Source organism: Acomys minous, assembly GCF_964271855.1.
Source record: "Acomys minous genome assembly, chromosome: 7".
NCBI classification, from domain to species: Eukaryota; Metazoa; Chordata; class Mammalia; order Rodentia; family Muridae; genus Acomys; species Acomys minous.
In genome coordinates, this window is record NC_140488.1 from 116,060,064 (window position 1) to 116,073,623 (window position 13,560).

General features: G+C 33.9%; 1 protein-coding gene across 9 annotated transcripts in view; it reads left to right on the forward strand.

Moving 5' to 3' along the window:
* KDM6A (lysine demethylase 6A) overlaps nucleotides 1-9,945 on the forward strand; it is a 113,706-nt gene extending 103,761 nt beyond the window's left edge. For 5 of the 9 annotated variants that reach the window (XM_084791050.1, XM_084791053.1, XM_084791052.1 and 2 more), the window contains 4 exons: nucleotides 157-298; nucleotides 6,409-6,535; nucleotides 7,800-7,987; nucleotides 9,039-9,945. In XM_084791050.1, coding sequence (XP_084647176.1) covers nucleotides 157-298; nucleotides 6,409-6,535; nucleotides 7,800-7,987; nucleotides 9,039-9,120 — 539 coding nt within the window. In that variant the 3' untranslated portion in view covers nucleotides 9,121-9,945. The remainder of the gene's footprint in view (nucleotides 1-156; nucleotides 299-6,408; nucleotides 6,536-7,799; nucleotides 7,988-9,038) is intronic. The other 4 variants (XM_084791051.1, XM_084791054.1, XM_084791055.1 and 1 more) reach the window with 1 other exon arrangement.
* The last annotated feature ends 3,615 nt before the right edge of the window (nucleotides 9,946-13,560 follow it).

The window sequence follows — 13,560 nt, forward strand, 5'->3', positions numbered from 1 at the left end:
ACAGAGTGGGTTCTAGGACAACCAGGGCCGCACATAGAAACCCTGTCTTGAAAAAACAATAATACAATAAACAACTATATACATAATTTCATGAAGTGATAATGCTTATCTTCACATCTTTTGATAGTTTGGTTTATGTTTTCTTTTTTTCCTCAGCTTGTCAGTATAAGTTGGCAGTGGAACGGTACGAATGGAACAAATTGCAAAGTGTAAAGTCAATAGTACCCATGGTTCATCTTTCCTGGAATATGGCACGAAATATCAAGGTTTCAGATCCAAAGCTTTTTGAAATGATTAAGTAAGTGTTTCCTAAAATTGCTGTACTGAACACTTAGGGGTCATATTGACTGTTAAATACATTTTCCCCTATGGAATTATGTTAACATTAAAATAGGATGGTCCAGAAGTCTAGTAAAATATGAGTCTTTTGTTACAAATATTTTTTCCTTCCAAATAACCCAAGATGGTTTAAAAAGGAATAAAGGTTTAAGTTATTTTTCAGCAGAATATTGACTTTCTAATACTTCCATACTCTTCTCCGAACTTTTGGATTTCTCAGTAGAATTTTAATTGTAATATTAAACGTCTTCTTTTAGTCACTGAAGAAAGAATGACATCACAGAATAAGTATTGTTACATAGAAGTTAATAGAGGGAGTTGACTAAAATGTCAGTTTTCTGAAGTTTTCATTAAGTTATCTTATAATTAGCTGTTCCCCCTATTTTAGCTTTTAAATACTTTATATGTTTGTATGAATTCTTAATAGTTTTAGATTTAAATAGTTCTCATGTAGATAAATTAACTTTGTATGTGCTATTTTCAAAAGACTGTCTTTTGAAAATAAACCTAGTTATTTCAAATTATTTTACATACATACACACATACATATACAGAACAAAATAAAAGCATAACAAGTAATGTACTTATGATACCTTTACATATGGCATAGTAAGCTTCATATTCTCTATATACATCTAATTTAATTACTTACTAATATTTGTTCTTTTTGATTTTGAAATGGGATGTCACCTCGTATCTCATACGGGTGGGACTCACTATGTAGTCCGTTATGGCCTTGAACTCTTGGTAATTCCGTCTGTCTAACTCTCCTGAGTTCTAATGATATGTAGGCATGAGCCATCACTGAAACAGTACATTTGAAAAAGCTGTTAACTAACATCTGTCTAGATTGAAAGTGGTTTATTACATTTTGGATTGATTAGTATTTTATAATTAGAAGCAGAGCTTTAAAGAGAATTAAATCATAATTCCTACTTAATACAGTAGCCCTCTCTTCAACATTCATAATTTATGATCATCTAGCAACTTGTTGAAAGTTCTTATCTTTAAAGTTCTTTACAAAATGAGTGTAAAATGTACCTGCCTTTTTTTGTCTCAGTTCCCTAAATATAATTAGGTTTGAAACATATTCAGCAACTATTTGAGAGCCAGTTGTATAGTACCAAGGGACACACAACAGTATAAAGATAAATTTGCTTGCTTTTTTTTTTTTTTATGGCATAAGTTCTAGTGCTGTAATATCAAGGCATCCAAGCAGGAAGTCTGAGAGGTGGTGTATTTATATGGATAAATTACAATTGGAAAATAGTTAGGTAAAAATGGTAAGAATGCTACATTTACTAACAGGATGAGGGAAGGCACCTGAGACACAGGTGAATTTTGTACTTACACTTAAATAATGATGCATAGTGCAAAAATCTGGGAATAGAACGTTTAAATCTAGAGGAAACATTCAGACTACTTATGGGACAAAAAGGCCAGTGTGACTAGAACAGCAGAAAGGAAATTTGATTTGATCAACAATGTAACAAAATGAAGTTTGTTCACAAACTTGACATGGTTAGAAGTTCATATATTGGTTCTAAGTGTTGCTGATCACCATTAGAAGATAAGGCGGAAAGGAAGATATTTTCCACTATTTAAAAAAAAAAAGAAATAGTTGCTTTAGAGAAGAGATTCCAAAACGCAAGGTTAGGTATAGAAAGGATGATTGAAGGAGTTTAGGCCAACTTGGAAGAAATTTGCGTGCAGAGGTGGAAAAGTGATCAAACTGAGGGCTTTTGTGCAATAAAAACGTATAGGACTTGTGCTAATAGATGAAAATGGAACTAAAGGAAGACTGTTTTCTTCCTTTATTGTATTCTTTATAGCCAATCTTCTGTAATTTAAAGAATCATCAATTTTGTCCCTGCTTTGGTTTACTGTAATACCATCATATTTGCCATCTTTCTAGGTTCCTTCTTCAAGTTTATCCTTTCTTCTTTAATGTTATAACATCTTGAGCACCTGTATTTTCCTATTTTCCATTGTACATGGCACTACAAAACGTCTAATTACTGGCTCTTGATTGCATTCCTCATTATAAAGAATTCTGCTCCCAGCTTGAATTTTCAGTTGTGATTAAGAAGTTCTTTTTGTGATTATATCAACTGAAAATGCTAATAACAAGTACAAGCCCCTAGGCCTTGGTTTATAAGATCACTTTTTACAGTGCATTTTTGCCATTGCTATAAAGTACACTTTTTACCAGCCAGCCCTCTTGCTCTCATTCTTTCATTTAATGAATATTTGATGACTGACTACAGGCTCTGGGCTAATCACTAAGGATTTATGGATAGATCCAGTTAGAACACGTACGTAAATAGAATAAAATAAATACAATGATAGGGCTTGAGAAGTTCTTTTAAGCCGTGCATTACTCTGAGTTCAGACTAAGCAATACTAGCACTGCTTATTAAAACAACCATTAACCTTTCTGGAAGAAGACATTCTTTCCCCTTGTTTGCTTTTTTCCCCTTCAATTTGCTAGTGTTCTGTTTTTTATTGAAAAATTTTTTTTGCATACTATATTCTGAGCATGCTTTTACAAACCTTCCCCAGCTCCTCCCCACCCAAGTCCACACATGCCCTTTCTTTCTGTGAAAAACAAAAGAAACACATCTGTGAAATCAGAAACCAGAATATATTTTTAAAAATCTAGTAAAACAAAATGCCCAAAGCAATATTAGACAAAATGTCTAAAAAAATAACCATTGACTTTGTTTTGTGTTGTTCATCTACTACAGGGCACAGGACCTACTCTGAAGGGTCATTCATATGCCCAGTGATGCTTTGTTAAAGAAAACTAAAATTTCCTTTGCAGATAAATATCAATTGCAGATAATATTTTGATTAGGGCTGGGAGCCTATGTTGACTTCTCCCTTTCAGCACTGGACCCTGTTGGTCTTGAACCTGTGTGTGCTACTAAGTCTCTGCGAGTATGTATGTGCATTGGAGTCAAACAAATTCTGTGGCTCTTAAACTCCATCTCTGATCCCTGAGAGAGGGGGTATTTAATGAAGACATTCCATTTGGAACTGAGTATACCAAAACCTCCGTTTCTGTACGTTGTTGGGTTGTGAGCCTCTGTTTTAGTTCTCATCTAGTATAAGAGGCTGCTTTTCAGATGGCTGAGCAAAGCACTGATGTTTTGTTATAGCATATCATTATTAGGGGGCCATCACTTTTGAAATACAATTGCTATCTACCATAAATTTATTATTTTTCCTCCAGCTTCCAATTTGAAATTTTGTAACCTCCTTTCCACATTTATTTAGCAGTTCCTATAGACTAATAGATATGCACACACTTTTTGATTGAGCCACATGAAAAAGTAATTTGTAGTCATCATGACATCATCACCAGATATGTCATTCTCAGAAGAATAAAGAAAAACACTATAAACATGGGCCTGTTTACCTTATATAAGGATTATGAAATTCAGTAGTGTAGGTTAATGCCCCCCCCCCAAAAAAAAAAACCCAAAACCCTTGTTTTTAGTTGTAATACTTAATAGAATGAGACATTTGTAACTGGTTCTTACTTGCCCAGTCACAGGAATCATTTGGTTCTTTAATTAAAATTCTGGTTTTAGCCAAAGTTCTACTAGAACTATGAGGAGAATCTCTTTCATAAGGAAAGTTAGAAACATCATGGAAAAGATGAGATTGTTTGTCCAGACTAGAAAACTTTTTAAACTTTTTCTTTATTTACATTTCAGTTCATGATTAGTATAGGATTTTTAAGATATAAATTGAAATGACTTAAGTGTTAACTTCTTAGTTGTGATTATTTTGTTGTTGATTCCTCTTCCTCCCCCCCCCCCCCATTCACATGGTTAGCATATTTGCTTTTTTGCTTGTTTTTGTCTATGAGGTAAAAGTTCCTAATCTACTCGTTTTGTCATTAACTGAGTGAGACCTTGATTTTCAGCCATGTACTTGATTTAAATGAAACTCTTCGACGACTTAGTGATATTCAGATACCCACTATTGTCACATCCTGATCTGACAGATAGCATGAGAGCTTTGAAAGTGTTAGCTCAATTTTTGTTGATAATTAAGTAAGAGAGACCTGTCTTGGGCAGCAACGTCTGAGGATACTTAAAATTTCTTTGTCGCGGATTGTATTCTGTACAGAATTGTAAAGCGCCATGTCAGATTAACCTTGTTTCCACAGATGCCCCTAAAATGTCAGAATTATTCCATATGTACGTCTTTATAATATCATTAATGGGTTCATTTCTGTTATTCTTTTGCCCCTAAAACTTCACCCAAACATTAAAATTTTTATAAGAAAAAGGATTTGAAGTTATTGTGTTTGAAACTGTATTCTTTAAACTACTACTCATGGTATTCCTTCTTTGCCAAAGATGCTTTTCCCATCTTCCTGCCTAAACCTTTTACATAGTTTTTCATCTAACATCTAAGCAGTTAAAAACAACGACAAACTTTCTGCTACTGATTTATTCTTTAATTCTTAGTAAAATCTTAATTGCAAGAGAACTTTGGTCCTCGTCTCTCTCCCTCTCCTTCCCCCCCCCCCCCCCGATGTATCCAGGTGTTTAAATAGAATTTTAAGTCTATGGTTAATCAAAGTAAAACTAGTTACTATTGAGTTCTGAATATTATTTTCCGTGCCTTCCCTCGGTAGGATCCTTGCCCTAGAATCTCTTGATTTGCACTTAAACCACATCTTTTTTAGCCTGTTCATTACTTGTCTTTCTAAATTCTCTATTTCAGCTGCTGAACACAAAATCTCAGTGTTAAGATGAAAGCAAGGAAAAAGTGTAGTTTGTTATACATTGTCAGAAAGCTAAGATTTTTCTAAGATTCTTTCTTGTAACAGAAAATGAAAGTTACAAAGCTATTAAAGATCGGCAGATCAAAGGCTCTCTGTGTTTCAGGGTGGTAAGGTGGGGACCTAGAGAGAGTGAGAATAGGACACAGAAAATACCCCCAAAAGAAAGACTATAGTATGAAACTGGAGAAGTTTAAGGTGATCTGCTTTTACAAACCCCTAATTCAACTAGTCTAGTGGCTGTCTTTTCATTTTCAAATTTAGTAGTACTAAGGCCCCAAGTTTCATCCATTTGCTGCAATACAAAGATAACCCTCCTAACCGAGCAGTTAAGGAACTTAATCAGCATTTAGGCATTATTTTCTTTAAGAAAGAAAATGCTATTTTGAAGCTCCTCATTAAAAACTTGATGAATGAAGATCTGTGTCTTTAGCCATGAACTATATGGGATTTAAGGAGAGAAAACAGTTCGCAGCGGGAGCCAAAGGCATGATCTTAAATTTTTCTCTGATAAAAGCTTTTAGTTGTTACTTTGTCTGGTACCCTAAATATATACTCATATGCATACTTACTCTTGGCAACTGATTTAGGTTTCACATGTAATGACAGCCTAAAGCATTAGTTTTGTTTCTAAATAACTTTAACATTCAGAAGTTTAAAAGATGAACTTCAGTGAGCTTCTTAGAATATGATCCTTAAAGAAAGCCTGCAACCCTAAAGTTAACATTGCTATTTATTAACGAAACTTATAGCTAAGTAAATAATGTTTTTTAGTTATTGCCTCCAGTGATTAATATCTATAGGTTCTGGAAATAGCAATACTTTATTTAACCTGTTAATTAATGATAGAAGTAAGATGAGCATGTACTATCACTTATATCTTGAACTTTAATTGACAGTCAAGTATTTATTGAACATCTGCTGTATATGGCAGTAAGTGGTTTTTTTTTTCCCAATCTGATAATATCTGAAAATTTGACAGTAAGCTAGGCATGCAGCTCATGCCTATTTGTCTCAGCACTTGGAAGGCTAAGGTCGGATTGATTACTGCAAGTTTGGAGACTACTGTCAAATGCATTGTGAGTTATATGCCATCTTTAGCTCTCAGATCTCAAAAATATCTGAGTGTTGGGAGCAAAAAACACACAACAAACGGAAAATGGGTGTTAGAACTAAGTCTCTTGCCATTATTTCTAATTGGTATATCTCTTAGGTGAAAAATATGCAGTATTTGGTTGTTGCTAATGAGTAATTTTTCCCTATGTTAGGTATTGTCTTCTGAGAACTCTGAAGCAGTGTCAGACATTGAGGGAAGCTCTAATTGCTGCAGGAAAAGAGATCATATGGCATGGGCGGACAAAAGAAGAGCCAGCTCATTATTGTAGCATTTGTGAGGTAAGTAATTTTTCTTGCTTGCAATGTTTATAAAAAGTTAGTTTTGTTTTTTTAATCTATATTTTTTGGTAATATACTTTACTGTGAATAGCGTTGTGTCCAGTTTTGATATTATCAGATATTTATTTTATGGTGTAACATCATTAATTGCTACTTAACCTTAAAAGTATCTACTGTAAAGTTATTTGGCTGATAGATTATTAGCTAATAAGGAAAGTTGTGAGATTTTAGATTGGTAGCAATCTATTTAGAGAGACTAAATTACCTGTCAACTAATACTACTGTACATCAGATGATAATGAATGTGAAGATGGGCTTAGTAGAAAAATGCAGAGAAGGAAATAATTGATGTAGTTTCCCTTTCTGGTATTGTCAGTAAGAGTTCACAAAAACAAATAACTTCGTAGTTTTAACCCTCTCTTGAAGGATAAATGTAATTTCAACAGGCTACAAACCATAATGACAATACAAGTTGCCTGTCGTTGGTACCATAAGTAGGGAAATGGCATGACTCTAGAATAGGTAGTCCAGTGTGGCTACAGTACTAACAGTACAGATTCTTCTCATAAATCTGGGTAGCATGTAGGTTTCAGTGCATCTTGAATGCTGTCAAATAATGTGATATTGATTCCAGAGTCATTGAATCCACTAGAAACTTACGTCAACAAAGTCAAATTTCTATTTCAGAGAAAAAAATGTGCTTTATATCTTGGAATGAGTCTATACTTCTAATATAATTCTAAAACTGAGGAGTACTATTTTTAATAAGGCTTATAACTAATAAGTATTTACTCACTGTTACTAACCACTTTTCCTCACCTGTAAATAATCAGATTATTTTCATTTATTCCAGAGATGTATTTTGAGGTTTGAGTGAGCACTAGGTACTATGACATGCTGTGGCAATGCAAATGTGAACATAGTCTTTGTATTCAAAGAGCTAAGTCTATGGGGGAAAAGCATGCATTCATATGTTGTCACCTATGGTGAATTCTCTCATGGAGACATGCAAGGAAAATAGTGATCAGATTGTAACATGTTTTGGATTTAAAATAAAACTGACATTTATTAATTTAATTAAGTTTTATCAGAATTGTCATGGTTACATCACTCCTTTAATTTAGTGACATATGATTGCTGTCGTGTGTTGGGGTTTGGGAATACACCCCGCATTTCTGTTAAAACAGTAGTCTGTGATTATACAGAAGCAGTACAATAAACACCCTTATCTTTATTGACCCTATTTTTCATTTACGTAAAACAGGTGGAGGTTTTTGATCTGCTTTTTGTCACTAATGAGAGCAATTCTCGGAAGACCTACATAGTACATTGCCAAGACTGTGCACGAAAAACAAGTGGGAATCTGGAAAATTTTGTGGTGCTAGAACAGTACAAAATGGAGGACCTGATGCAAGTCTATGATCAATTTACATTAGTAAGTGAAATCAACATGTGAGTACATTAGCTGGGTTGGGAGGCAGTAGTGTTTGCTCTGCCACCTGATATCTAAGAGGTAATAAAATACATAGATTTTCTTTTGTCTCATCAAGATACTGCATGAGGTTATATTTTATATTGGTCCTACCACCTTCTCCAAATATTTATTCCTGTAAAATTGACATATAATTTTTGCCTTGCTTCTTGGAGAGACCATCCTATAAGAACTAGCTATAAAACTGTGTGCTTTACAGTGCTATCATGATTTCCATTTTGATTCATCTTGGTTGATTGAATGTTTATTTACATAGTTAGTACCCACAAAATGAACCAGTGAGTATACTTTGAAGTATACTTCTTCTTTTAGGGCTAACTGAATTTGTTTGAAATTGTGTACTGGCAGATGCTTTAATCTTCTGAGAGTATTTGAGTAGTACTTAACTTCCTGGCATGTGGTATGACCTTATGAAATTCAAATGGACTCAGATCACAAAGTTTTCCATTGCTAGCAGGAGGTGCTTATGGGAAGCATTTCACTCAAAGCAGAGCTGAATAGAGCTATAGACATAATTTAAGAAATTTTCTTTTCTAATACTTTCCATATATATAAACTAGAATTTGAAGTTTAGCACCTGATACTTTCATTTGCATGGTGTTCAGGATTGCTTCAAGAGAAAAGGAAATGACCTGGAATATACCACAAAGAATGTATTTACCTGCCTAAGATAGATCCCTGAAGGGGGTCACTAGTAAAATTATAGTTAATTTGATAACTGTTTTTGTAATGCCCTGTCAAAGTAATATTAAAAAGGGGTAAACTAAATAATATTCCAAGAGCTTTTGGTGATGCAGTGAAATTAAGACGGTCTTAGATTCTGAGGAAAGGTGGCCAGGTGCAAGATCATAAAGGAAGTTGTACTGTTACATTGTGTTGCAAGGCTGCTGAACTTTAACAGAAAATAATTTCCTCCAGTTTCATAAACCAACTATATATTTGTAGCTGTGAACCAAGGAGCACAACTAATGATGAGTATACAAAAATAGTCTACCTTGCTTTGATTTCCAGGCTCCTCCGTTACCATCCGCCTCATCTTGATATTGTTCCATGGACATTAAACATGAGACCTTTTCTGCTATTCAGGAAGTAACCCAGTTCTGCACCACTGGTCTTTGTAGCTATCTCGTAAGGCTGCTGGCTGAAAACTGTGTCTATGCAACCTTCCAAGTGTGGAGTGTCAACCAACTGGACAGGGGAGAGAGTACTGCTCCTACGCCAGGACTCTCACAAAACTAATCAGCTGAACTTCAGAAAAAAAGAAAAAAAAAAGAATAATAATTTCCATGTTTTGTATATATCTGACAAAACTGGCAACACCATACAGACTACTGACTTGAAGACAACCTCTTTTATATTTCTCTATTTCTGGGCTGATGAATTTGTTTTCACTTATCTTTTCCCTTTCAGAATTAAAAAAAAGTTAAAAAAAAAATACTAGCCTAGCTGGTCATTTCTTTGTAAGGTAGTTAGCAGTTTTAAGTCTTTCTTTTGGTCAACCTTTTTTTAATGTGAAAAGTTAAGTAAGAACTTTTTTTTTTTTTTTACTGCTTTTATGTTTTTCTGTCTTGTTTTGAAACCATGATGGGGTTATACTTTTGGTTCCTAAATAAAACATTTAAAAAAATTAACAGCCAAGTCACAAAGATAATGGATTGCACATAGACTAAGAAATAAACTTCAGATTTGTGATTTTTGTTTCTAATCTTTATGTAAATTTACACTATTTATAAATACATATTTATTGCTTGAAAATATTTGTGAATGGAATGCTGTTATTTTTTCCAGATTTACCTGCCATTGAAATTTTAAGGAGTTCTGTAATTTCAAACACTACTCCTATTACATTTTCTATGTGTAAATAAAACTGCTTAGCATTGTACAGAAACTTTTATTAAAATTGTTTAATGTTTAAAGAGTTTTCTATTGTTTGAGTTTTAAAAAGAATTTCATGTACAATGCTCAATTTTTGTTCACTTTTCAAATCTGATTATATATATTTTATATATACTTATGTCTGTATATATAATATATATAGAAATCTAGATATATATGTATGAAGATTTAGAACTTAAATTTTTCTTGTTTTAAGTTTCACATCTATGGTAGATTTTTGAGGTGTCTACTGTAAAGTATTGCTTACAAAAAGTATGATTATTTTTAAAGAAATATATATGGTATGTATCTTCAAGACCTAAAATGTCAGACTGGTTTATTGTTAAATTGCAACTACTGCAATTACAGACAAATAAAAAAAACCTACCAAAATGTAGTATAATAGAAAACAAATAGTGATTGAACTTAAAACTTTAAAGGGAATTTTAATACAGTCTTGTCAAATCCTGCACATTACTCAGCATTTTATATGGGAAAAAAATTCTAGGATGAAGGGCCCTGCTTTAGAATGCAAATAAAGAGGATTATTTTTAATGTTAGGCAGTTTTGACATCTTATGCCTTCCTGCATGCATGTGGGATGACTACAAATTACGTGTCACCAGTAAAATATTAGTATTCACAAATTACTGCTAATTAATGGTAGGATTTCATTTTTTAATAATGGCACCTTGTATTTTATAATATAATTTTTAAGAATTTTCTATAAAATTAGGGTTGGCTGGTTTATGAGTGAAGAGAATCTCTAGTCCTATCTGTTGGAATGTAATGCTGAATACATTAATTATCTTTTCAGATAGTTTTTGGAGTATGTCTTAAGAGCAATGCAAGGACTGAAAGTATAGAAACTTAATCCATTGGTTAATAACTTGGTAAGCATTGAATGTCTGCTAGTATTCGTTTCTTATTTATTACTTCAGGAAGGAATCATTCCAAATCACTTATCTGAGTACTAATCAGGATGTTTAGCCACAAATATTTTAAATGATTACTTTGTTAAAATCATCTGCCCAGAAAGTCCTACAGAATGAAATAAGGTAAACACTTCTGTAAACAAAACTTCTAAGCCAACCTTAAAGGAGCAAAGCTACACCCAACTGTTTTTACTTTGTTTTCGTTTATCTTACTGACATACCTTCTATGTAATTTTGTTAAAGTTAATTTATTGTCAAGATGAATATGTCATATTACACGTATAAGAGAAATTCTATGTAATCCACATTTGAATAAATATATCAAGATAAACGGTTACTAGGAACTTAAGTCTTTGTGAGCAGAGAAGATAGGAAGTAGAAAGCAGATCGATAATCTCAGATGAGTGAAAATATTTGTAAATAGCTTTACTTCAAATAACAGTCTATGTGATTTGCGTTTTTCAAGTTTTAGAAGATAAAATAATTTTCTTCATTGGTTGTATAGGTAAGTCCATCAAGTCACACTATCCAGATGGCTTGATAATGAAAGAAATTCACATTGCAGCACATGCAGACACTTCAGAAAAAGAAGCTCATCATATAATGGATTACAAAGCAGATGTTGATGCAGAGTAGCAACAAAATTATTTTCTCATTGGCACAATTAAAAAGATACTCTTAATTAGCATCAGTATAGCAATTCAACTTAATTGACTTATTAAAGTTAAGTCAATACACGATTGTAGGTTGTGCATTTTATAGTGCAACCTAAGTCACTTTTCCAAAATAATAAATTGATAATTAGGACCTTTCAAAGTACTAGTGATGACCAATTGAAATTTAGGATCAAATAATGTTAGTAGCTTAAATGAGATGTCTCCTTCTGAATATGAAATTCGATTTTTTATTGTGTGTCTGATGAGAGGGACACACAGGTGCCATGACATAGTTATGTGGATTTTCATTTATTCCACTTATTTATCCTGTGTATAAATAAAATGTTATTCCTGCTTTCTAGCCTTTTTAACATACATCTAGGACTATAACTGTATCATGGGAGATACCAAGTAGGAGGAATGACATTAGGGCATGCGTTTTAGCATCGCCACACCTGAGAGGGCAAGATTTGGGAATTTCAAGTGTAGCTGAGGTTGAAGGAATGGCAAAACACAGTTTGAAAAGAGATAAGGATCCAACATTGGAAAGCTGTTTCTGCCATATGAAATGTTTGCATTTCATCTTGAAGTTAATAAGAAACCATTTACTGGATTTAAGCTAAAGAACATTGAGTTTACAATGCACTTACTGCTTCTTTATGGGGCCTTTTGTTCTTTTGAGACAATCCTCTTACCTCAGCCTCCTGAGCACAGAGATTACAAGCTTACACTACAATACCTGGCTTTATTCCCTTTTTTCCTTTTCAATCTTACCTGCATTGCAACTAGAATATTTTTAAAGCTCAGAACTAAAAGGAAGAGATGTTACGGGCTTGAACTTAAAAAAGGTAAAATCCAAGTCTATATGACCAAGTAGATCTATTTCAGGTAAGTGAGACTAATTCTAGCTCGACTAGGAGATAACATAAGTCTGAAAGCAGAATATATAACTGTAGCGAGTGGATATTTTGGTTTGAAATTAAGGAGTGTCCTAGACCACAGGTGTAGCTGAATATCCTGAGGTGGTACTAAATACCAATAAGATCATATAGGAACTGTGAGATAAAACAGGTGGATTAAATAACCAATGCAAATATTTGCACATAAAAGGCTATATACAAAGGGGCAAAAACCTTAAGTTAACTAGAGTAAGGCTAGAACTTTTTGAAAAAATTAACCATACTGTGCAGCAAAGATAAGGATTACCCAGGTGGCCTTGGGTTGCCATTTGATTGTTGACGGTATTTATCAGAGCTACTTCGGTGAAGTTATAATCTGATTGCTGGGAAACATAGTAATATGGAGAGGCATGGATGAGTTTTGGTCATTCCAGGGCCTCCAGATACCTCCATATGTAGGGATGGTGAGATGTGGGTAAGCCTATCAATCTGCACTTGATCCCCAGAACTCAACATGGTGGGAAGAGAACAATCCCCCAAGTTGTTCTTGCAACTGTGTGTGTTCTGAGTTTTTCTTTCTCTTTCTTTTTTCCTTCCTTCCTTTTAATTTATTATAGTTTATTCAGATGCCTTCATTTGTATCTTCCCGTTCCCTCCCACGCTTTTCCATCTTATTCCCCTAGACGTATGACAGAGGGGACCTCGTTCCCCACCATATGAGCATAGGCTACCAGTCTCATTCAGCCTGCTTGCCTTTTCTCTGTGCCACCCGGCCTCCTCACCAAGGGAAAGTGACCAAATTGGGGGCACCAGAGTTCATGTCAGAAGCAGTCCCCACTCTTGTTTTTTTAAAGTAAACAAAATGAAAATGACACTGTTGTGATTTCACTATTTCTACTATGGATTGTGCTTACTTTGTATTTCCCTCCATTTAGCCCTGAATTAAGTGCTGTTCCAGCCTCATCTTTACATATAAGTAAATTGAGGCAAATGGAGATCATGTAATTTGCATTAGGGGTTGTGGTTATTTGGGGGGAACCCAAAAATACCTCTTTGCAGTCCCACTCCAGATTGTTCTTACTAGAAAACTGGGAATTGCTTAATGCTTACACCACCATTGTTTGTAGTAAGAACCTTTCCTATTTGAATTTTTCTTTGCCAAGCTCAAA